Source organism: Notolepis coatsorum, assembly GCF_963971535.1.
Source record: "Notolepis coatsorum genome assembly, chromosome: 7".
Taxonomy (NCBI): domain Eukaryota; kingdom Metazoa; phylum Chordata; class Actinopteri; order Aulopiformes; family Paralepididae; genus Notolepis; species Notolepis coatsorum.
The window spans coordinates 113149963-113176842 of record NC_140171.1 but is presented as its reverse complement, the minus strand read 5'-3'; the positions used below and the strand labels follow the sequence as shown (position 1 = coordinate 113176842).

The 26880-nt window shown below is 43.1% G+C and overlaps 1 protein-coding gene across 1 annotated transcript in view; it reads right to left on the bottom strand.

Moving 5' to 3' along the window:
* Window positions 1-26880, bottom strand: part of dtd1 (D-aminoacyl-tRNA deacylase 1) — a 40876-nt gene that overhangs the window by 1873 nt on the left and 12123 nt on the right. Inside the window, exons 4-5 of the mRNA XM_084319278.1 lie at window positions 15260-15357; window positions 7249-7413 (exon numbers count right to left, since the gene is read on the bottom strand). Of these exons, the coding sequence (XP_084175404.1) occupies window positions 7258-7413; window positions 15260-15357 (254 nt within the window). The 3' untranslated portion in view covers window positions 7249-7257. The remainder of the gene's footprint in view (window positions 1-7248; window positions 7414-15259; window positions 15358-26880) is intronic.

The following is a 26880-nucleotide window of genomic DNA, read 5'->3' as shown; positions in this document are numbered from 1 at the left end:
CCTCACAGTGAGCTGTGGTGTTCCACAAGGAAGCATACTAGGACCGCTACTGTTCCTAATTTATGCAAATGACATGTCGTCAGCTTGTGACTGCAACTTGTTCCCGTTTGCGGACGACTCAGCCCTGCTGGTCTCTGACAAGAACAAGTTACAGGTTGAAAAAACCCTCAGCTCGGAACTAGGCAGAATCTGCATATGGCTCGCTGATAACAAACTATCATTACACATGGGCAAAACAGAGTCCATTCTCTTCGGTTCAAATAACAAACTCAGCAAGACCGACGGCTTCTCAGTTACAGTGGGTGACAATATTGTCACAAGGAAAGATGAAATTACCTACCTGGGTTCCATCCTAGAGGCTAATCTCTCCTGTGACAAAATGGCATCCAATGTAATAAAAAAAGTCAACCAACGAACTCGATTCTTGTACCGGATCTCCTCTCTGGTAAACAAGAACACCCTGAAGACTCTGGCAGGAGCACTCATTCAGGGGTACTACGACTATGCTTGCACCTCATGGTACCAAAGCACCTCAAAGGCGCTAAAAACAAAATTACAAACATCTCAAAACAAACTGGTCAGACTACTGCTTGACCTTACTCCTAGAACCCACCTCACCCCTGCCCACTTTGACAACCTAGGATGGCTTAGAGTAGACGACAGAGTACAACAACTTGCAATGGGCCTGGTCTACAAGATACACTACACGACCAAGGTACCCATGTACATGTCAAAATACTTCCCAAAGGTCAGTGAATACCACGATCACAACACCAGAGGGAGCTCCACAAATCATGTTAAACCCAGATTCGGCTCAAATAAGGGACTAAACACGTTTCGCAATTATGCCACATCAATGTGGAACGCCCTACCCAAAGCTGTAAAGGAATGTGGATCACTACCCACTTTCAAAACCTCTCTCAAGGGACACCTACGGGAGACTGCAATTCAACACTGGCCCCTGTAAATATCCTAACCCAACCCCCTCCAATGTACAGTCATTTACCTAGTATGGTTTTGTCAATAGTTCAATGTACAATTGTGTTTGTTTGTACAGTGTCTCCTCCCCCCCCCCCTCAATGTACAGTGTTACTTGTTTATACAGTGTGCCCCCCGCCCCCCCCCCCAACCACCTCCAATGTAAATTACCCAGTATGGTTGTCAATATCCCAATGTACCCAACCCCCCCCACCCAACCTCCTCCAATGTACAGTTTCTACGTCAAATGTATATACTCCCTTTTCTTGACTCCTTCTGTATCACAAACAGTACTGTATTTGCAAATCTGGTATGTCATAAATGTATAGATGTAGCAGTACTGACTATCTGTATGTCATGTATGTCATATATGTCTATATGAATTGAAAATGGGGGACCCTGATGGAAACAAGACAAACGTCTTTCTCAGGTCTGCATCCCCTTAACAATTGTATGTATTGAGCCATACTGTATTGTACCCATTCTGCAATCTGTTAAATAAAGTTTTCATTCATTCAAGTTTTCATTCATTCATTCATTCATTCATTCATTCATTCATTCACCGTGCGGCCTGTGCACCAGCCTGTTTCCGCTGCCTCTCGGAATAAACAAAAAACAAAACAAAAAACGAAATAACTCCCAATTTATCATAGCGTTTCTGCCTTTCACTCTCACTTCCTGGTTTGCTTTCCCCGTCTCCCTTGCTCCGGCTCTCTGTCAGACAAAGTGGCCTTCGTAACGAGCTACTGAAGCCTCGCTGATGTCTTGGGGCATATTTACCCAGCATGCAGTTGGGGATTACGGTACGGGGTCCCCCCCACCCCCAATCCACATCCCCCGCAGTAGAGTCTGGGATAGGGCCGTAGGCAGATGAGGGAAGCACCAGCTTGTTTGTGTGTGTGTGTGTGTGTGTGTGTGTGTGTGTGTGTGTGTGTGTGTGTGTGTGTGTGTGTGTGTGTGTGTGTGTGTCAGTGTGTACAGTATATGGGGGTTATAGGAAAGAGACAAAGCTGTGATGGGGGGGGGGGTTCACCCGCCTCGGGTCAAATGAGTTATGAACGGCAGAGTGTGTGTGTTGTTGCCTGGGTGCATGCCTATTGCCTACCACTGTAAAAAGACGTGTTTTAATAATAATAAATACGGGGGATAAGTATGGTGCATGCTCTCTCAGGTGTGGTGTGTATATGTGTGCATGCATGTTTTCAACACGGTGTATAAGTATGTGTACATGAGTTGGCACATGGAGAAGTGCCTTGCCACAGAGGTGAGGAGCAGGAGGAGCAGGAGGGGACAGGAGGAGGAGGAGGAGGAAGAGGAGGAGCAGTGGAAGATATGCCGCAAATGTTATAACTGTATATTGCTTGTCTGTTATATTTGGTGTACCAGATATACCGTGTCCCTTTGTCCTTTAACTTTCTAAGAGTGTTGTGCTTTAGTTGGGTTTGTAAAAGTTTGCATTGCAGCTGTCGTTTAGCTACAGTATGTCGGAAATGCTTAACCTGAATTATTTGTCACCCCCCCTCAAGAGGCGTTGTCTCTTTCCAGGCCATCATTGTAAATAAGAATTTGTTCTTAATTGATTTGCCTGGTTAAATAAAGGTAAAATAAAAATAAATAGAGCAGAAGGAGGAAGAGGAGGAGCAGGTGGAAGAGGAGGAGCAGGAGCAGGAGGGCACAGGAGGTGGCTGACGCACTCTGGTTCAACAGAACCCAGCTGCTTCTGAACTAGTGAACAGACACCACAGGCAAATAAGAGCAAAAAGCCACCCACAATATGAACTACTGTGGAAGGAACAAACAGGCCTGTCTCTCATCAGTAATAACAAAGGGACCAGACAGAGAGACAGCAACGGGAGAGCAGAAGGTAAAGACCCAGAGTAGAGCCTCCGAAACTGAATGATGGCATTCAATTGTGACAAATGTCAGCCCAGAGCAGGGGTCTGCAATTAAGTTTGGCCTTATATCATATTATATGGCGGGCCAGAACCAAAAACAATGGCTAATTTAATAATTTGATAGTGAACATTTTTAAACTCTGTGACAGACCACCTTATAACCAAGACATACATTTGTGGCGCAGAAAATGGATCAAAATAAACTAGCTGCATAGGTGGCATAATAAACTGTAAACTAGCAGTTTTTTCTACTTTCCATTATTAAACTGTATCTAATAAATGTTTGCACTGAACATTATACCTTTATCATTTTATTATAAATAAATCCTACCTTAATCCATCCTACATTAAGCGCAACCAGTGCGTCTATCTGACGGCCCGTTCTGTGGAGTGGACTGGACTATTGAGAAACTATAGGAATTTTCCGTTGGTTCTCCCAGTCCACGTGACCCATTTCTAGCATTTCCATTGGCTATAGTGACAGACATAGATATATGATAAATAGATAGATACAGTGGAATAGATGCAGTCCAGAGAAAACAAGCAATCTAGATATTTCAAGATTCTATTCTTTACTTCTACGCACTGACGGAGCGATACACAACATTTTGAGATGATAATCTAAGCAAGTCTTTATCACAAACGGATCCAAAGATATTTAATGTTTTGCAAAACATGTCTAGTGTTGCGCCCGGCTTTAGAGGGTTAAAAGCCAAATTGTATTTTTAATTTAGTTAATGAATGTCTCGTTGTAATTCTTATATACCTAATGTATCACGTCTTCTTGAAGCGGATTCAGCTTTTTTTGCTCCGATTTGACGTCAGTTGAATTGCATTGTTACTGTTCACAACAGTGACTTACTGAACTGGTGTTTTAATTTCATTGATTGAAAACTTTAATTAAGAGATTGCAGAATGGGTACAGTACAGTACAGCTCAATACACACAATTGTTAAGGGGATGCAGACCAGAGAAAGACTTTCGTCTTGTTTACATCAGGGTCCCCGATTTTCAATTCATAATGACATTTATGACATACACACGACATACAGATATACAGATATAATAATCTATACAGATATACAGATATAATAATCTAATCTAATCATCTAATCTAATCATGACATTTATGACACAGATATACAGTACTGTTACATTTGTGACATACAAGATATGCAAATATACAGTACTGTTAAACAGATCCTAACAGTAAATATATACATACGAGGGGGAGGGAAAACATTAGGAGGGGGTGGACGGGTGGGAGAGGGGGTTCAGACATTTACGGAGATCAGTTTCAAATTGCAGCCTCCCGTAGGTGCTCTTTGAGAGCGGTTTTGAAGGTGGGTAGTGATTCAATTTTTTTACGGCTGTGGGTAGGGCGTTCCACATTGATGTGGCATAATTGCGGAACGTGTTTAGTCCCTTGTTTGAGCCGAATCTGGGTTGGAAATGATTTGTGGAACTCCCTCGGGTGTTGTGGTCGTGGTATCCACTGACCTTTGGGAAGTATTTCGACATGTACATGGGTACCTTGGTCGTGTAGTGTATCTTGTAGACCAGGCCCATTGCAAGTTGCTGTACTCTGTCGTCTACTCGAAGCCATCCTAGGTTGTCAAAATGGGCAGGGGTGAGGTGGGTTCTAGGAGTAAGGTCAAGCAGTAGTCTGACCAGTTTGTTTTGTGATGTTTGTAATCTTGTTTTTAGTGCCTTTGAGGTGCTTTGGTACCATGAGGTACAAGCATAGTTGTAGTACCCTTGAATGAGTGCTCCTGTTAGTCTTCAGGGTATTTTTGTTTACCAGAGAGGAGATCTGGTACAAGAATCTTGTTCGTTGGTTGACTTTTTTTTATTACATTGGATGCCATCTTGTCACAGGAAAGATTTGCCTCTAGTAGACATGTAATTTGCATAAATTAGGAGCAGTAACGGTCCTAGTATGCTTCCTTGTGGAACACCACAGTTCACTGGGAGGGGGGGATAGGGTACCGTTTACCTCCACCATCTGTTCTCTCCCCTCCAGGTAGGATTGCATCCAGCTCACTGATAAACTATCAAAACCAATTGCTTTTAGCTTGTCAATCAGAATGGAGTGATTGACAGTGTCGAAAGCCTTTTGGAGGTCCAGCATGACCATGCCGCAGTATTTTCCCGTGTCCACCTCTTGTTTGATGTGGTCGTTCAAATAGAGAAAGCATGTGTCAGTGGAGTGGGATGTTCTGAAGCCAGATTGGAATTTGTAGATTAGATTCTTTTCTGCAGGGTACTTTTCAACCTGTTCGTAGAACATTTTTTCCATGACTTTCGAGATGGAGGTAAGAATAGAAACAGGGCGATAGTTGCCTGGGTCTAATTTGCTGCCTTTTTTGTGCAGGGGGGTCACTCTCGCAATTTCGAAGTCTTTGGGGACGTGTCCCTGTTTTATGGAGAGGTTTATTATGTGTGTGATGACTGGGGTGATGGCGGTTGCTGAGTCTCTGAGGAATTTGGAGGGGATATTGTCATGGCCAGTGGCCTTGTTATGTTGGAGGGCGCTCAGTTTTTTTGAGTACCTCCTCTGTTGTTACCAATTCAAGTTTGAAGTCGTCTTTGCGTACCCCTAGGTTTTTGTAGTATGCTAAGATGTGTTCTACCCCAAAATGCCCTGAGTGGGAGGGTAGTTTATTTACCAGTGTTGTGGCTATGTTAGTGAAGAATGTGTTTAAGTATTTGGCCACATCCAGCTTGTCTGTGATGAGTGTTTTCTGTCTTTATGTTTATGTTTGTAAACCCGGTTTTAATTTTTTTGCTGCAGCCTCGCCCTCTGGTCATACCCCACTGGTTGTTTGCCGCATGTCGCGGCACTTTGCTCTCGTCTGTCGGCTCCGGGCTGCATTTTTCGCTGATCATCCTGTACATTGTTTGAAAGTTGAATTAGCTGCCTTTCGATCGTCACCACACTCAACCTATTGTGTGCTTCGGGTCTCTAGTTACAAGACGAAATATCCGGCGAGCTTCATTTGACAAGCCGTTCCGACGAGTGACCATGTTTAAGCACCAGGCGCTATTCATGTTGAACAAGCGCTACATTGCACCTTGCTGCCTATACTTATTCACTCTCTCAACATGGATAAAACAAAGTATAATAACGCTGCTGTCGGGACAAAACCTCATAACTCAATTTTTTTAATTATTTTTTAATTATATAAATCAACTCCGTAGATCATCCTCCATATGTGTGTGTGGGTTTTACAAAGTTTAAACAATGGGAAAGCATTAAACCGATCATCTGTCTAAACCTCCTAACTCTATTCACCCTCAAATCTGTGTTAGTTTTTTTCATCTGCTGAAAAGTTGGGTTTTTGGAGTTATGAGGTTTTGTCCAGACAGCAGCGATAAGCATTTTAGGTGGTGGTAGTTTCTCTGTTTGGACATTATAGCTTAAATATATAGCCTAGCCTATAGTCGGTATGTGATATATATATATACGGTATATATTTATATAAAAAAACATATTCTCAAAATAATCTGACGGGCCAGATATTATTGCTGGCGGGCCGCCTATTGCCGACCACTGATCTAGAGTGATGAAAAAGTTGCATGATTGTTCAGACTGAGGTCACATTGCAAAAAATCTGACCTGTATCTGATTCAGGACCACATATGAAAGTGGCCTAAATCAGAATTGAAAAGATCAGATTCCATGTGATTTGTGCTGTTCACACTGTTCAGATCTGAGTCACATATGAGCCAAGAAATCTGATTTAGGCCACTTTCATCTGCAGTCTGAACAAGAGAGTAGGTGCATCTAAAAAGAAATGCTGACTATTTTCCCCTTTTTTTTTAGACCTATTGTAGTCGGTGATACATGCATGAATAATATTCAATAAGTTAGAAGAAGTGTATTACAAGGAAAGAAAAACGTGGAATGAGCTGGTAAGAAAATATAACAGCTGTGCAACGTACTGTACCGTATTTCTCACTCACACATACACACACCGGAGTTGGAATAGATGAATTCAATTCCAAATTTAAAACAGATACTGCCATTTACTTGCTTGATGGTGATGTAACATTCATTCTCATTTACTGGTACTTAATAGATTGGATAATACAACTTTTTCATGCAAACAGATTTTCAGTATTCAAGTATTAAAGAAAAAAGTGAATTAATCACAACCCTCTTTTGTGTGTGTGTGCAAGCGTGCGTGGAACATTCATTCTCATTTACTGGTACTTAATAGGTTGGATAATACAACCTTTTCATGCCAACAGATTTTTGGTATTTGAGTATTAAAGAAAATCTACTTCCCGCTTCAAGTGAATTGATCCCAACTCTCTCTCGTGTGTGTGTGCGTGTGCGTGTGTGTGTGTGTGTATATCCAGGCTCCCTCACCCCGCTGGCCTAGGGCTCTCTCTCCGACGACACGTCCCCCTCAGCCCCGCTGCTGGCGTTGTGGTCCTGTCTGGAGCGAAGGGCGCTCTTCTCCCGGCTCGACTCTGAGGGGCCTTTGGAGCGCGTCTTCTCCTTCCTCTGCTGCTGCTTCTCCTGCTTGGACAGCTGAGGAACCACGGGAGAGATGGAGACACCACAAAGGCTTATCAACAGCCATGTTTGCAGTAGGGGTGGGACGATACATCGATCCAGATCGATACATCGATGTAATTATCAACAATCGAATCGGATCGATGCGATGTAATAAGATCGATTCATATCGATACTCTTATTTTGAAAATCCTGTGGCGAGTCTCATATCCGCCCAAGAACAACAGCAGTAGCTCCGTGTGTGTAGATGTTACATCATAGCATTCTCCCTTTCTGTGTGTGTGTGTGTGTGCGCAAGTCTTTGGAAAGACCAGATGAGGTCAGAGGAGTTTGATGTTTAAATGTTATTTAAACATAAACAATATAATACATAATAAATGTAGGCCTATACATGATCATGCAACATCAACAAATTGTTGTAGGAACGGTTTGGGAGAGGGAGGTTGTGAGTTTTGAGTTCCAAAAAATGTAGCTTAAAGTTTAAAGCTCAATATATCAAAACGTGGCACTTTACAGTGAACAGGAGGTCTATTTGTATTAAAAACAATAGATTGATTTTCCTTTAAATGTCTGGAAGAGCTCAAAAATACAAATGTCAAATGATATTTTCATTACCTTTTTTTTGTTGATCTAAATGTTACTGATTGTGTTAAATGGGCATATGATATCATCTCATATCGATCGCAGGCACCTGAATCTAATCGTATCGTATTGTATCGTGAGAGACTTTGTGATATCGGCAAATATCGTATCGTTGTCCAAAGAATCGATATCATATCGTATCATGATGAAACTGGTGATTCCCACCCCTAGTTTGCAGTCAAAAGAGCTAAAATGCTGAGATTATTATTATTTTATTTCGCAGGAATCACAAAGTAAGCAGATACAGGAAAGGGATTCATAACAAGTGTGTAAACTAGAGGTTAAACATCTCATCTCTAAAGACATAGTGTACATGTCCTTGACAGACACTTAGCATTGGCGCTTGCTTGGTAAAAATAAGATGTAAAAAAAAAGATAAGCTTTCATCTCTTGATCTAGGACCAGTCTTGCCATTTGTAATTTTTTTTATTATCTTTTTCCCCCTTCTTTTTCCATTTTTCTCCCCTCCCAATGTTAGTCGTTATGCCAATTCCCAATCCCCTTCCTGGTCGTTGCGCACTCTACCCCCTACCGTCGGTCTGGGAGGGCGGAGACTATCACATGCTTCCTCCGACACATGTGTACCCAGCCCACCACTTCTTTTCACCTGGCAGCGCGGACTCTCACTGGGAGAGTGTAACGTGTGGAAGGTCACACTACCTCTCTTAGATCCTTCCCTCGCTGTGCAGGCGCCCCGACCGAACTGTAGGAGTCACTGTCCACAACGACCCAGACCCACCCACCGGCTTCCCTCCTGCTGACTCTGCCAATCGAGCCAGTATGACGGCCGGCCAAGCCGGAAACAACGCTGACAGCTGGATTCGATACCAGTGTCTCTTGCGTTGGTGACGAGCGCCTTGTCCGCTGCGCCACCCAGCCGCCCTGCTATTTATATATATATATATAAATATATATATATACATTTTCAAATATTGTAAAGAACTCCAGGTCTGATACAGTATGCACAGAATAAAGAATTAGGATAATGGCTTAAGTGAACAAAGGGAAGCTCATCAGTGAGGTTAGATCAGCGCTCTGTCTCCGACAGTCTTTGTGACTAGTGGCCCAGATCTATTCTATCCTCATTTTGAGCTCTTCTGGGACGTCATACGACCACTTCAATGAGGCTATTGTTGTGACTGCATGCAATGCCTTTCACACAAAAAAATAGCCATTTTCAACACTTTCCACTGGGTCCATTCACTGCTGCAATCAGACCCTTTGTTAAAGCTCTCCCTCTCTCTCTCTCTCTTTCCCTCCCCACCCCTCTCCCCCTCATGGTCCATAAAACACCAGGTACAGTAGATACAGTAGTAGCGACACTATTCCCCTCCAAAAAGACCTGAATAGGGTAAACAACAACACATGCTAAATCTTTTATGACCGCAGAGGAAATATTTATGAACCGACTGTCATGATAAGAAAAGCTCAACACGGCAAAGACGTTGCATTATTTACAGTGTGCCGGTTGAAAACATAACAAGTCTTCATGTCATCCCTACGTGTCATGAACCCATCAACGTACCGTACATTCTTAACCCTTTCACTGCCGCACTACCAAACGGTTAACCCTTTCACTGCGACAATCCACATAAGGTTAACCCTTTCACTGCCACACTACAGAAGGTTAACCCTTTGTAACCGTCGGTAGTGTGATAGTAAAGGGTTAACCTTCCGTAGTGTGGCAGTGAAAGGGGTAAACAGACCGCACCATCTCTGTTCATGACAGCAGGTAAAAAAATAAATATATTTTTTTTATAAATACAACTTGTAAATATAAACAAAAAATATCTAAATACAGGATACTTTACCATGGGGTCCCGGGCCTTTTTGTTAAGGAGAGCTACCAGTTTTTTTTATAAAATAGAAGCTCCTTTTTTATGGGCAAAATATATAATCTAAACAGCAAACATTGTATGTATTCTACCAATCGATGCAACAGTTCAAGCGTTAACGCTAAATAACTATCGTATGATACATACTAGGGATGTCCCGATAAAAAAATTTTGCTCCCGATCCGATCCCGATCATGTGATTTTGAGTATCTACCGATACCGATCTTTCCCGATCCGATCAATTTTTTTTATTTATTTAAATTAAAAAAAATGTATCCCAATTTCTCACATTACATTCACCCTGAATGTTGACGTTATCCAGGTGAAAAGTTAACTTCATTCAAGCGACGCATTGCAATCCTTGACATAAATCATTTGATGTATAATTAAATCAAAGGAAATGCGTTTGTTTTGGCAAAATTCTTCTGCTCTGTGTGACAATAAATAAATGAATGATGATATGCAATTTAAAACCAGTATGGCCTCAGTATGAGTTTAAGACGTGAACATGGTCATGTTTGTTAAAAAAAAAAAAAAAAATCCATATTTTTTTTATTTTTTTTTGCCGATCTTGATCTTCGAAAAATCACGTGATCGGATCGGGACATCCCTAATACATACATTATTAGATTTCAGTGGACTGTAGTCTGACTGTAGTATGGCTGTAATCTGACTTCAGTATGAATGTAGTCTGACTGTAGTATAGCTATAGTCTGACTGTAGTATAGCTGTAGTATGGCTGTATTGTGGCTGTAGTATGGCTGTAGTATGGCTGTAGTAATAGTATGGCTGTAGTAGGACTGTAGTAGGGCTGTAGTAGGACTGTAGGAGGGCTGTAGGACTGTAGTAGGGCTGTAGTAGGACTGTAGTATGACTGTAGTATGCCTGTATTATGGCTGTAGTAGGACTGTAGGAGGGCTGTAGGACTGTAGTAGGGCTGTAGTAGGACTGTAGTATGACTGTAGTATGGCTGTAGTAGGACTGTAGTAGGGCTGTAGTAGGGCTGTAGTAGGACTGCAGTAGGACTGTAGGAGGGCTGTATGACTGTAGTATGACTGTAGTATGACTGTAGTAGGACTGTAGGAGGGCTGTAGGACTGTAGTATGACTGTAGTAGGGCTGTAGGACTGTAGTATGACTGTAGTAGGGCTGACCCCTATTAGTCGATTAGTCGAAAGGAGCCGTAGTCGACTGGCCAACCTCTTAGTCGAATATAAAAAAAAAACTACAACTCTGTACATACATCAGACAGATCGACGATATTGGTTACATTATATTAGGGCTAACCCCTATTAGTCGATTAGTCGACTAATCGGTCGAAAGGAGCCGTAGTCGACTGGCCAACCTCTTAGTCGAATATAAAAAGAAAATATTAAAAGAAAATTAATATATATATATATTTTCTTTTTTTTTTATCATTCTTTCCAAAAGAAAAGAGGCCTAGAAGCGTGGCTAACGCTAATGGCACGCATACCAGAGGCTAACTGCCTACGAAAACAGGCACAGAGGCACTGAAGAGGATTTCACCCATCGAATGAACACACTAGACTAGACAAATATCAAGATGTATCCATCAGTGGACCAATTGCATGCTTTTGCAGAGGACAAGAAGCCTTCAGTCGACTCCTTCAGACATTAAGCACCCCCACAGCCCAAATGGAATGATTAAAAAAAAATTTAATAATAATAATTTTTGTAATATTACAAATATTATACATTTTTTTTACCAATAGTCGACTAACGGCCAATTTTGGCCAATCATAGTCGACCATCCAAATCCTTAGTCGGGGACAGCCCTAGACTGTAGTATGACTGTAGTATGACTGTAGTAAGGCTGTAGGACTGTAGTATGACTGATGCTTATTTTGCCACAGGTTGTGCGACTGTGCTCTCTGCTGATTTGGTCGTATAAACCAATTATGGAATTAAATGAATACCTACTAATGAGCAGTCCTGATTGGATAGCAGTAAATTGGGTATTTTGAGTGTGCCGAATTTACAAACTACATCCTATCAAATGGCTTGATTTCAGATTCAAATTCTTTATTGCCAATATTTCTATATTTATTGTAACTTATAATATAACCGATAGGGCATACAGACCTTTGCTTACACCGTTTATTTTTCTATATTCAGAGCTAATTATATTGTTTACACCGATAATTTTTTCTCATATTTTTATATTCAAATTGTATTGCCTATATTTATGTCTTTCTACTATGACCCTGCCCATACCTGAACCTACCCTCCCCCATGCTGCTATGATGCTCTAATTTCCCCAAGGGGATCAATAAAAGAATATCTTATCTTATTAACACAACAAACCTTTGAAGGTTTGAAGAGCACTTTCACTTGTGTCGACATGAACCAGGTCCGTCTCCCACTGACCTGGATTGTGTTGATGTTCTGTCTCTCAACAGCATGCCTTCCACCTCGCTGTAGAATACTGTCAGGGCTAGATCCACAAAGAATGGATTGCACGGAGCAAGTTGCACCCTTACTTACAATTCATTATGAATTGAAGATGGGGGACCCTGATGTAAACAAGACAAAAGTCTTTCTTTGGTCTGCATCCCCTTAACAATTGTATGTATTGAGCCGTACTGTATTGTACCCATTCTGCAATCTGTTAATACAATTTTCATTCAATAAATCACCGTGCAGATTGATTGATTGAATGAACATTTTATTAACAGATTGCAGAATGGGTACAATACAGTACGGCTCAATACACACAATTGTTAAGGGGATGCAGACCAGAGAAAGACGTTAATCTTGTTTACATCAGGGTCCCCCATCTTCAATTCATAATGAATTGTAAGTAAGGGTGCAACTTGCTCCGTGCAATCCATTCTTTGTGGATCTAGCCCTCAGTGTTCTCAAGTCTCGAGTCCCCAGTGTTCGAGTCAAAGTCCGAGTCACCAAAGAAGAGCCCGAGTCGAGTCAAGAGTCGAGTCCCCATTACCCTAGTCTGAGTCTGAGTCCAAGTCATCAAGGTTGAGTTTGAGCTGACATACAAATAAAAAAATGTCTACATTAAACATAAATGACACAGCGGTCGACATTTCAAAAGGGAGTTTATTTACTTTGTGACACAATAGGCAAACAAATGCCAAATGATTAGGCCCTATTACAAAAAAAATAACTGTATTTATCAATTAACAAGTCCGAGTCCTCGTCTGCACCTTCCAAGTCCGAATGCAGTCAATGCTCGAGTCCAAGTCCAAGTCCGAGTCATCAGTGCTCAAGTCCAAGTTGAGTCACGAGTCGTGAAAATCAGTCCAGGACTCGGACTTGAGTACTGAATACTGTATAATACTATCATCCACTAGCTGCTTGACCTGCAGGTCGACCCCAATCCCTGATCGGTGGCCAGAAAGGAACAGCGGCCTGCCGGGCGGCTCGTTCTCCCTCGTGTTCAGCCTTCTGGCTCCGGCTCCTCAGCCTCCTCCACGGCAGAACATCCCAAACAGATATTAACATTCTGAGGACTGCTTTAACATGGCCCCCATTGGGTTCAGCTAGCCAAGTCCACAGAGGGGGTAGAGCGGCCAAAGTTCGGGCCTGTAGCCCTAGAGTTAGCCCCTTGGCCGGGCCTGTAGCCCCAGCGTTAGCCCCAGCGTTAGCCCCTTGGCCGGGCCTGTAGCCCCAGTGTTAGCCCCTTGGCCGGGCCTGTAGCCCCAGCGTTAGCCCCTTGGCCGGGCCTGTAGCCCCAGCGTTAGCCCCTTGGCCGGGCCTGTAGCCCCAGCGTTAGCCCTTTGGCCGGGCCTGTAGCCCCAGCGTTAGCCCCTTGGCCGGGCCTGTAGCCCCAGTGTTAGCCCTTTGGCCGGGCCTGTAGCCCCAGCGTTAGCCCTTTGGCCGGGCCTGTAGCCCCAGCGTTAGCCCCTTGGCCGGGCCTGTAGCCCCAGTGTTAGCCCTTTGGCCGGGCCTGTAGCCCCAGCGTTAGCCCCTTGGCCGGCCTGTAGCCCCAGCGTTAGCCCCTTGGCCGGGCCTGTAGCCCCAGCGTTAGCCCCTTGGCCGGGCCTGTAGCCCCAGCGTTAGCCCTTTGGCCGGGCCTGTAGCCCCAGCGTTAGCCCCTTGGCCGGGCCTGTAGCCCCAGCGTTAGCCCCTTGGCCGGGTTCCATGGATGGAAGTGACCAGAATCACATTCAGGAGGACAGCAGGGATGGACAAATAAGCTTCTTTCAAAACAGGTGGAATGTGAGGCCATTGGCTGGTAGGGGGGAGGGACTTTACATGAAGCGTTTGTGCCTCAGTCTGAATGGTGCAACACATTCCAATTAACTTGAGCATCTAGGCTATAGAAACTACGCCGCTCATTGCAACTCGACTTGAACCATAGCCATATTGCTTAACGACCACCTAAAAAGAAGAGTCGTTTCTTCACAAGAGAGAGAGAACCTTCAATAATCTAGTGGTCAGAGAGCTGACCTACGGCGTGTACTGAAAGTGAATGTAGACGTCCAGCTAGACGGAGAGGTGAGCGCCGAGCCTGACCCTTATTTCCTGCGATATGGTGGATATCGTCAAGGCAACGGTGAGTGGATAAGTGCCGTGGCCCATCGACTCCCACAGGGCCGGTCGAGGAGAGCATGACGTGGCGACAGCAGGCTCCTAAGGCCTCTGCATTTTGGCGTTGTCAATCATCCACAAGCCCACACATAACGCCCTGCTGCCCCCCCCCCCCCCCCCCCCACAGCTTAGGGTTTTCAACTAGTAGTAATAACAGAGCAGATCATCCGTCTGTCCATATGAACATTAATGACACGGAGCCAGCGGTGAGGTTGTGATGTGATGATTGACATTATGTACAGCTTGAGAAATAATGATTACATCTCTGATGATTACGGTTACTTCAGGCCTCACATTGTGATTGGCTGAGCTACATTCTAACTCGTAACCCGAGTGATTTCTCATCACTTCATTTCCTTTCCATTCTGTTGATGACATACATTGCACCAATCAAGAGATATACATTCATTTGTAACCTAGCAACACCTGGATAAGTAACCTAAAAGTCACATGAGAGTCACCCATAACATAGAACAATTTATCAATATCTGCATCAATACCATTGAGACAAATTCCTCAACATATGTAATATATTGTTTTTGGCAAATAAAGCGATTTGTTTTGTGTGTGTTTTGTATGTGCTTTATCCTCTCTGTAATTACTGGCTAAACTAAAGTTTTAATATTGATTGAGACTTTCAACTGCAGGGAGCGTGAGGGCAGAGATCACCACCTAGTGGTTGCCAACAAGAACTGAACAGATCTAGTATCCACAGCAATCAACCATTTCCAAGGTTCAACGTCTAAATGAGAAGAATAGGACATTGGAGACATCCTACCCCTGGACACTAGCCGGCTCCCATTAGTTCTGTACCTGTCTGGGGTCTGAGGGACGGTCAGGTGACGACAGCTCGACGGTGACTGGCCCGTCATTTTGTATGTGGACCTGCATGTATGCTCCAAACTGCCCATCTAGACAAAGAAGACATAAGAAAAATACATATTTCAGACATTATGCAAGGTAGGAAGATTAATGGAGCATAGCATACTACTCTCTCTCTCTCTCGCTCTTTATTTAAGTAGGCCAGTACAGCCTAAATCACACCACCCTCAGTTTGCCTCTAGTAATGGCCACTAAGCACGACTAAGCAGTACAAGAGCAAGAGTGTGTTCGGTGCACACACTGTACATACAGGCCTAATCTGTATCAATGAGGGACTGAGGAGTTTTAAGTTATACTTTTTATTAACTCACTTGGGGAGATTTGTCCTCTGTGTTTGACCCATCCTAACTATTATGGAGCAGTGGGCAGCCACACAGTACAACGCCCGGGGACCAAGTCCAGTTGTAGTGACAGTATCTTGGTCAAGGGCGACGGCAGGAGTGTATATATACACCTAGCATCCATGTCTTTTTATGGTGTGGGAGGAAACCGGAGTGCTTGGCGGAAACCCACCCAAACACGGGGGGAGAATCATGCAAACTCAACACAGAAAGGCCCCCTAGCCCCTTTCGGGACGGTGATGCACCGTCGATAATAGGAAAATCTCACAATTAACTCTGAAGAACTAGTCCTCAGCAAAACGCTCGGCATACAAGTGTCGCAGAGAAATTTCAAAGGTACTCACAGTTGCACGAGGGTTTCAGACAGACAAACGCTAGGGTTTGAAAGCTCGGCGTTGCTAATAAACATTTAAAATATTTTTTATAAACTGGTCAACAGGGCTTTATTTCCGGCTTTGGGTGCCTGATGCTTGTATGCCAAGCGTTTTGCTGAGGACCAGTTCTTCAGAGTTTTATTTTTTATAAATGTTTTTATTTTCTTTCAAACATAGAACAAGACATTACAATACGCTTTGACATTGATAACACTGACAATACCAACAATAGCAATAACAACAACAATAATGACAGTGAACATAATAAAAACAGAATATAGACTATACAAAACATTACCACAGATTTGACAAGAGACAAACAAACAAGAATATGGTTCAAGTACATGTTAAATAAAACATGTATAATAGGAGTGGCCTTTAACACTTTCAGTGCCAGCAGGGGGCACACGATTTAGTGCTTGAATGCCCATCATCCACTTCAATGTTAGCGTTAATAACGCCTAATCTACGTTTTAAATTATGTGTCTAATCTGCCCGTCGCTTATCAATGACTCATTTTCCAGTCAACATTGTCGAAGCGGATTGTTTTTTTATCGGTTAATTTCCGTTTATAGCATTTTGAAATGCCCTCGTTTTCAAGGAAAATGAAAAGATTCCATAATAAACGCCCTGTACTGGAATATTCTAGAATACACAAAAACGTTGTAATTTTTCGGCCTATTTATGAATCGTTTTCAAATAAACGCTAGATTATCGATAGTATATGTGTACGTATGCACGCTGGGGCCGCGAGCTGAAAATCGATTACCTCATTTCCTCAACATCACACACACACACACACACAGGGCGAACGCTGAGAGCTCAGCGAATACAACTCTGATTATCCCAAGACTTGTAAAATAGATTCCTTACCTCAGATCAGATGTTCTCCAAAAAGATCATTCCAATTCCTGATCGCCATTCCAAAAATCGATCGCTTTTATTGATCCAACGCTGGGTGCTCGAAACACATATTCCACGCTGTTCTGAGGGACCAGAATGACTGCAATCGGCTCGGATTACATGCCTGAGAAGTCAAATGTGGATTCCGGATTTTTCTTTTCTCATCCATTTTCATTGAGTCCATTCCAAAAGGGTGCATTACCATCTGGGAGACGATAGGGGGCGCTTTTTTCACATCTGAGCTCCTGATGGGGCTGGTTTCCCAACGAGAGACTCTGTTGATGAAATATGAATTCAAATCGCTAATAAAAAAAGAACACGCTAATTGTCGTGGTGGGCATTCAGGGGGCGGGCTGATAACACGTGTTATGTCGTGGTGGGCTCTCAAAGTGTTAAGGAGTCGGCTCCCGGCCAGTGTTGGGACCCATTGGGCTGAAATAGACCTTGTGTGTGTGGTGTGTGTATGTGTATATGTGTGTTTTATATATGTGTGTTTTACCTATGTGTGTGTATGACCTATGTGTGTGTTTTATGTGTCGGCTCCCAGCCAGTGTTAGGACAAAATTACAAACATCTCAAAACAAACTGGTCAGACTACTCCTGCTTGACCTTACTCCTAGAACCCACCTCACCCCTGCCCACTTTGACAACCTAGGATGGCTTAGAGTAGACGACAGAGTACAGCAACTTGCAATGGGCCTGGTCTACAAGATACACTACACGACCAAGGTACCCATGTACATGTCAAAATACTTCCCAAAGGTCAGTGAATACCACGATCACAACACCAGAGGGAGCTCCACAAATCATGTTAAACCCAGATTCGGCTCAAATAAGGGACTAAACACGTTTAGCAATTATGCCACATCAATGTGGAACGCCCTACCCAAAGCTGTAAAGGAATGTGGATCACTACCCACTTTCAAAACCTCTCTCAAGGGACACCTACGGGAGACTGCAATTCAACACTGGCCCCTGTAAATATCCTAACCCAACCCCCTCCAATGTACAGTCATTTACCTAGTATGGTTGTCAATAGTCCAATGTACAATTTTGTTTGTTTGTACAGTGTCTCCTCCCCCCCCCCCCCCCCCCTCAATGTACAGTTTTACTTGTTTATACAGTGTGCCCCCCCCCCCCCCAACCACCTCCAATGTAAATTACCCAGTATGGTTGTCAATATCCCAATGTACCCAACCCCCCGGGCCCCCACCCAACCTCCTCCAATGTACAGTTTCTACGTCAAATGTATATACTTCCTTTTCTTGACTCCTTCTGTATCACAAACAGTACTGTATTTGCAAATCTGGTATGTCATAAATGTATAGATGTAGCAGTACTGACTATCTGTATGTCATGTATGTCATATATGTCCTGATGAATTGAAAATGGGGGACCCTGATGTAAACAAGACGAAAGTCTTTCTCTGGTCTGCATCCCCTTAACAATTGTGTGTATTGAGCTGTACTGTATTGTACCCATTCTGCAATCTGTTAATAAAGTTTTCAATCAATCAATCAAAACCGACTATGCTTGCACCTCATGGTACCAAAGCACCTCAAAAGGCGCTAAAAACAAGATTACAAACATCACAAAACAAACTGGTCAGACTTCTACTTGACCTTACCCCTAGAACCCACCTCACCCCTGCCCACTTTGACAACCTAGGATGGCTTAGAGTAGACGACAGAGTACAGCAACTTGCAAAGGCCTGGTCTTCAAGATACACTATATACGACTAAGGTACCCATGTACATGTCAAAATACTTCCCAAAGGTCAGTGAATACCACGACCACAACACCAGAGGAAGCTCAACAAATCATGTTAAAACCAGATTCGGCTCAAACAAGGGACTAAACACGTTCTTGCAATTATGCCACATCAATGTGGAACGCCCTACCCAAAGCTGTAAAGGAATGTGAATGAATCCCTACCCACATTCAAAACCGCTCTTAAAGAGCACCTACAAGAAGCTGCAATTCTAAACTGGCCACCGTAAATGTCCAAACCCCCCCACCCCCTCCTAATAGACAGTCTCCTCCCCACCGCATGTATATATTCTCTCCCCACCATATGTATATTTCTCTCCCACCCACCCACCCCCTCCTAAATGTACATGTATATATTCTCTCCCCACCGTATGTATATTTCTCTCCCACCCACCCACCCCCTCCTAAATGTACAGTCTCCTCCCCACCGTATGTATATTTCTCTCCCACCCACCCCCTCCTAATGTACAGTCCCCTCCCAATCATATGTATATACTCTGTCAGGATCTATGGGTAACAGTACTGTATATTTGCATATTGTATATGTCACAAATGTAACAGTACCAAATACCTGTATGTCATGTATGTCCCTATGCCATAAATGTCATGCATGTTGTGTATGTCATAAATGTCACTATGAATTGAAAATGGGGGACCCTGATGTAAACAAGACAAACGTCTTTCTCTGGACTGCAACCCCTTAACAATTGTGTGTATTGAGCCGTACTGTATTGTACCCATTCTGCAATCTGTTAAATACAGTTTTCATTCATTAATTAATTCATTAATTCATTAATGCATTCACCCATTGGGCTGAGATAGACCTTGTGTGTGTGGTGTGTGTATGTGTGTTTTATATATGTGTGTTTTACCTATGTGTGTGTGTATGACCTATGTGTGTGTTTTATGTGTGTGTGTTTAGTATGCCTGTGTATTTTGTGCATGTGTGTTCTGTGTGTGTGTGTATGTGTATGTGTGTGTTGTGTGTCTGTGTCTGTGTGGATGTGTGCGTGTACATGTATGGAGTTTTACATACATTATAATACCCTCAGCAACAATACAAGCACCGACAAAACAAGGCAGTAGTGGTCTATAGGGAGGCTATGGGTAAGTACAGTGGCAGACAGTGCAGGTCCCATATGAGACAGATATGGGTCCCATATGTATTTCATAAAAAGTGTCCAGTTTAAAGTGTAACTTGCACGTGATTTATTCACAAGGAATGCAGTCTATAATAATATTGTGCCATGATCTCTTTGATGGGACCTCGTCCTTGATCCAGAATAAAAGAATGTTTTTTCTGGCAGCAAATGTCAATAAGTTGAACAGTCTCCTATGTTTGAAGTTAGCAATATGAACATCTGGGAGACCGAGTAGAAGGCATAGGGGATCCAGTTCAATGGGCAACTGGAATATATCAGAAAGTTCCTCCACAATATCGAACCAATAGCTCTGAAGCTTTACACAGGACCAAAAGCAGTGGATATGGTTCCCAATCTCTATCTTGCATTTAAAGCAGAGTGGAGACGCATTGGCATCCATTTGACTTCTTCAGAGTTAATTGTGAGATTTTCCTATGATCGTATAATGCACCGGTGTATTCACTCGGTGCATCACCGTCCTGAAAGGGGCTAAAAGGCCCCCCTGCTGGGGGTTGGAACCCAGGACCTTCTTGCCACGACCGCACTAACCACTGTGCCGCCTTGAGACAGCGTGCGGCGCGGTCAATGGAGTGCACAAACGGAGTTGGAGCACGACTGGGAGTTTAAAGTTAAATGTTCCCTTTCCTTCCAGTGGGTCCAGCTAGATTTATGACACCACCTGCACAACGAGGCAGTGGACTGCGGTGAAAAAGTGCTGCATCATGGTGTTTCCTCTCTGGAGGAGGGGGGGGGGACTCATTAGGAAGCCTCATTCCTCCCTTGCCGGGGACGAGGTGTTCTCCACACACACCTGGGTCCCCGGTGGCCTGACCCAATTCACTGCCACCGTCCCACCCCTCCGCAACCCGCACGCTCCCTGGGTGCAGACCACCCCCGTAACCCTACGTTGTGATCGGACATTCAGGCAATTAAGTGGAAGAAGAAGAGTGGGCGCTGGTCCAGAGTTAAGAAGGAGCAGCGATGATTGTGACCCGGGCTTTGAGACCTGTAGTCCCAAAGCAGCCCTGGTTTAAAGACACATCCGCAATCAAACAGTAAACAAAAGGGTAGCACCACCACTTCAAACCTAAATATGTTATTGAAGGAATAATCTGTTAATTCCTTCACTGAGCTGTTGATATAAAGTTGTTGATACAGTGTGTATTTAGCTCAACTGGGTCGTTTTACAGCATTATAGATTTGTTTTATAGGTCTATTTACACTGGAGTAAATAGACCTGTATTTTGTACCCAAAATTTAGACAGGTTAAAATTGTATATACAATCCAGATTTTCTTATTTTACCATGTCCTATAATGATCTCTTCAGATTCAGTTGTATTGTTGCATCTTGTTGTTACATTTACATACAAAAAGAGCTAAATTCTTAGGTATTGCCCCCTCGACCTACAGCAGTCAATAAAATACACAATAGAATACATATGAAGGAAAAGGGGTGCACCGATATATCGGTCGGGTATCGGTATTGGCCGATAAGTGCCTTGTTGACTGCTATCGGCCTATAAGCTCAAATGTGCCGATAGCAGTCGCCGATAAATAACCATCAATTTTTGTAGCGTCAAAAGGCAAAAAAAAAAATTCACTCGCGACCTACCTGCACAACGCCCGCCGTCCCCCACACACACACACAAGCTACTGCATCAAAGTTACTTTATGATTAACAAGGCATTCGTTTTGTGGCATTAACGTTATATAGTTAGTGTTACACGGACAATAACATCAGCATATTATTATTACCCATAGCAGCAAGGCATTACTCCGAGTCCGTTCATTAGCTACCGGGAGATGCAAGACTAACGTTACTGGTGAAAATGTGATTTGCGTTGGAATACTCCTTTGCCAACTTGCTGTACTTTGCTTGCAGGTCTGCAGCCATTATTGCTGGATTATGAATAGCCCCAACTTTAGCCAAGGTAACGTTATGGCTAAACCTTTAACAATAGTTAACGCTAGCTTTCGGTTAGCTGTTCAATGCTATTAATAACACAACTCCCCGTCAACACCCTCTCTCGGGAAGATGGCATTTAAGAAAGTATCTGCTGTTAAAATGACACAAACATTCGTTTTGTGGTATTAACGTTATATAGTTAGTGTTACACGTTCAATAACAAGCATATTATTTACCCGAAGATAGCAGTAAACAAGGCATTACTCCGTTAGTCCGTTCATAGCTGAGTTCCATTCCGTTGCTCATTCCGTACCAAACTACCCATTCTGCAATCTGTTAATAAAGTTTTCAACCAGACAAATGTATAGAAAGGCTTTGTTTTATTATAACATTTGTTGCAGTAAAATCATTATGTCTCATTTGGTCATGCTGTGGAGCGCTGGTCGGCGGGCCGGGCAGCTAACGTTGTGCTCTCGCAAACAGAACAATGGCGGCATGCCCGAAAGTAGAAAATGAATAAACGCTTGCCGATTGGTGGTAAGGACAGCAGGAGGTGGGTGCTAGCGGTGTGGCGTAATTGGCCGAATCGACTGTCAATCAAAATGGTTCCATTGCATTGGTTGAAAGCTCTGGTTGAGAGAATAGTATCCCGCTGCAGGCCGCCAGAATGGTTCCATTGCATTGGTTGAAAGCTCTGGTTGAGAAAATAGTATCCCTCTGCAGGCCGCCAGACGATACTGGGAGAGAGATAGTGATACCATAAACATATTTCTTGATGTTTCCTTTTTTTAAGTAAGTAAAGAGGCCTACAAATACAAACATACACATAGAAATATACAGTAGTTTCATTAAAAAAAAAATAAAAAAATTACAAATACTTATATACAAATATCGGTGTATCGGTATCGGTATCGGCCGATAGTGTTAGTTGAACAATCGGTATCGGTATCGGTGGCCAATTTTCATATCGGTGCATCCCTAGAAAACACAATAAAAACCAGCATAATAATGATTTAAGAAAAAGTGCTGAGAGTGGTGATATAAAAAGTGCAACAGTAGAATAAAATGTACATATAGTACAAAAAAATACTTAAAATACTACATGCATAAAAACTAGAGGTGGGCATAGATTACTTTTTTTAATCTAGATTAATCTATCTGCAATCCTGGAGTTAATCTAGATTAATCTAGATTAAAATGGCTCATTTGAAGTCTGCCGAAGGCATTCAAAATATGTGTGTTCTACCTAGGGATGGGTATCGTTAGGATTTTATCGATACTACTACTCTTATCGATACTGCTTAACGGTTCGGTACTTTATCGACATTGCTTTATTATTTATAACTTTATAAATAAATATTATTTCTTCAGCAACAGCAGCAGCAATGTTCTTTTATATAACTTTATAAATAAATATAATAAATAAATATAATTTCTTCAGCAACAATGTTTTAAATGTGTCTGAATTATAACTTTTTATAATAAACAACAAATGTAAGATAAAAAAAAAAGATATACACTGAATGATTAGTTGTTACCTAAAGCCCTTGGACTCCACTGTAGAGAAGGGGTGCAAGCCTTTGACAACAAACTGGGTCACAGCCCTGTGACACTCGTCCCCCCTACCTCTGTCATCCTTCCTAGCTGCTAGGGTGAAGGGACTTGGCTTGGCTTGGTGGTGGAGGGAGAGGGAGGAGGCGTGGGCTGTCATCTTTCAAATATATTTGTAGCTAAACAATTATATTTTATTTATTAGCCTAGTCGTAATTAGTTATTAGCCTAGCTAACTCCGTATTATCTTGGCTTACCTGCAGTGGACGTGCATGGAGATGGAACACTGTAAGCAAAGCAGTCGAAAACGGCGAATTTCTGCAGACTAATGTTATGTTTTGACAACAGATGTTTTGACAAATTGCTTGTATTGCCACCCATACTTGCAAATGTTTTATTGCACTTGTGGCAACGTGCGTTGTCGGCATCGACTTTCGTAAAGTGTACCCAGACTTTTGTTTTGTTCTCTCCGCCATGATAATAATAATAATAATAATAATAATAATAATAATAATAATAATAATAATAATAATAATAATAATAATAATAATAATAATAATAATAATGAGCGCAGAGCTCGGTCTGTGTCCTCAGCGCTTCAACACTGAGCCACAGATAGGCCCCGCCCTTAAGTACCCGTATGTGTATGTGTGAGTGAGTGAGCAGCTCGCTTCTCGTGGAGACAGACAGAGAGAGGAGAGGAGACCCAAGTTTGAGAAATAGATTAACGGCGTCAATTGTATTATCGCTAGGGGTGGGACGATACATCGATCCAGATCGATATATCGATCATCTATTATCAATGATCAAATAGGATCGATGCAACGTAAAAAGATTGATTCATATTGCGATACTCTTATTTTGAAAATCCCCTCGTGAGCATATCCGCAAGAACAACAGTAGCTTAGCGCAGCTCAGCGTGTGTAGACGTTAGACAGCATTGCTTAAGAGCATTGCTATTTTGCCCGAAATAAGTGCCTGTTTTTTTTCCCCACAAGGGGACAAATGCATCTAACATGCTTTCCATCCTCGCCATTCCTTTATGCCCACATCGCGTTAAATACCGAAATTAACGTTGCGTTAGCGTGAGCTAACTAAGCTAAGCTGATAAGAGCGATAGAGAGAACAGCAGAGGTCCACTAGGGACTGGGAAGGAGGGGGGGTTACTGCATTCTCGAGATAGCCCCACTAACAGGATCTGGCCGGTACTGCACCTTCTGACTCCCAATATGCCTTTTCCAGCCAAAATACAGCGCTGTGATAGGATATTAATATCAGAAAAAAAAGAAAAACGAACCAAAAACAGTGAACAGGAGGTCTATTTGTATTCAAAACAATAGATTGTTTTTCATTTAAATGTTTGGAAGAGATCAAAAATAAAAATGTCAAATGATATTTCCATTGCCTTTTTTTGTTGATTTAAATGTTACTGATTGTGTTAAATAGGCATATAATATCGTCTCATATCGATCGCAGGCACCTGAATCGAATCGTATCGTGGAAGACTGTGATATCGGAAAATATCGTATCATTGTCCAAAGAATCGATATCGTATTGTATCGTGATGAAACTGGTGATTCCCACCCCTAACTATCGCGTGATAACAGTCCGGCGTTAACGCAGCACGTTAATGCCGTTAGCGGCCCAGCTCTAATAAAAACACAGGGTCAAATCATAATTGTTTAGGTATTGTTCATGAGTCTGATGGCTTGGTGGTAGAATGAGTCCTTGAGCCTGCTGGACCTGGCTCTGAGGCTGCGGTAACGCCTCCCGGAAGGCAGCAGTTGGAACAGACTGTTGTTGGGATGGCTTTATATGATGTTGGGATCCTTTATATGCACCGGTTGTTATAAATGTCCTGTATACAGGGGAGCTCACAGCCGCAGATTTTCTGAGCTATCTTAACAACTCTCTGTATTGCTCTGCGGCTGTGAGCAGTGCAGTTCCCGTACCAGGCTGTGATGCAGCCGGTAAGGACACTCTCTGTGGTGCCCCTGTAAAATGCACGCAGGCACCCATGCCAAACTTTTTTAGTCTTCTCAGGTGGAAGAGGCGTTGTTGGGCCTTCTTTACCACCTGATCTGCATGGGTGTCCCTCTGTGATGTTGACTCCGAGGAACCTGAACTGGCCCACTCCCTCCACAGCAGCACCTCCAATTGTGATGGGGGCCAACTCCGTCTTCCTCCCCCTCCTCAAGTCCACCACCAGCTCTTTGGTTTTGGCGATGTTGAGCGAGAGGTTGTTATCCTCGCTCCACCGTGTCAGGTTGTCGACCTCCCTCCTGTATGCCGACTTGTCCCCATCGGTGATCAAGCCCACCACAGTTGTATCGTCGGCAAACTTGACCACCAGGTATGTCAGGTATGTATACAGGGAGTACAGGAGGGGGATCAGGACACAGCCCAGTGCTCAGGGTCAGAGGTGATGGAGCCCATCCTCACTACCTGTCGCCGCTCAGACAGGAAGTCCAGGATGAGGGTGCACAGTTCAGGGGTGAAGCCTAGGTTGGTGAGTTTGATGACCAGTTTGGAGGGGATTATTGTATTGAATGCCGAACTGTAGTCGACAAACAGCAATCTGGCATATGTATTTTTGTTTTCTAGGTGAGTGAGGGTGCTATGGAGTACTGTGGATATAGCATCATCAGTGGATCGGTTTCCACGATAGGCAAACTGGTGCTGGTCTAGTGTGGGGGGTATGATGGCACATATATTATTTTTTATGTGCGTTTCAAAGCACTTGCTCACTATGGGGATGAGGGCAATAGGGCACCAGTAATTTAGGCATGTTATCTTGCCTTTTTTGGGGACAGGCACAATCGTGAAGGACTTAAAGCAGAAGGGGAATAAACAGAGGGAGAGTGAGAGGTTGAATATGTGTGTGTGTGTGAACACACCCGCCAACTGTGCTGCGCATGATCTGATCGCCCGGCCAGTGAATATTAAAGGCAACCAACTTGTGTTCAGCCTTTCGTTCAGCGGTTCTTCTGATTGGCCACACGGCCACGTGACCGCGCTGCCGCGCGGCAGAGAGTTGCACCGCCCGCGGCAGCGACCGCCTTCCGTTGTAGAATTGTTTACATCAGGGTGAACTGTTGTATTCGCAAATATGAGAGCCAGCAATACGCAGCTCCAGTTAACCTAATTTATGTAATGAATCATTAAAAAAATATACTGTTAACTGGAATATGTTGTTTCTTTACACATATGTTGGGATTATGTAATTGGTTTGTCATGACAAAACAATAAAAATCGCTACTTTACATCAGGGTGAACGCTGTTAGTAACGCTGCCACCACCCACTTCAATGACAGAGCTCTCATATTTGCGAATGCATAAACTATATCTTAAATTATGGCTATGTGTCTAATATGGCTGTCGCGAAGTAATTGATAAGCGACAGCCATTAGACACATAGCCATAATTTAAGATATAGTTTATGCATTCGCAAAATATGAGAGCTCCGTCATTGAAGGGCTTCTACAACGGAGCACGGCCGCTGCTGCTGGAGCTGGACCGAGTCAAGCCGGCGGCGGCGCACGGAAGCCGGGGACAAACCACCGC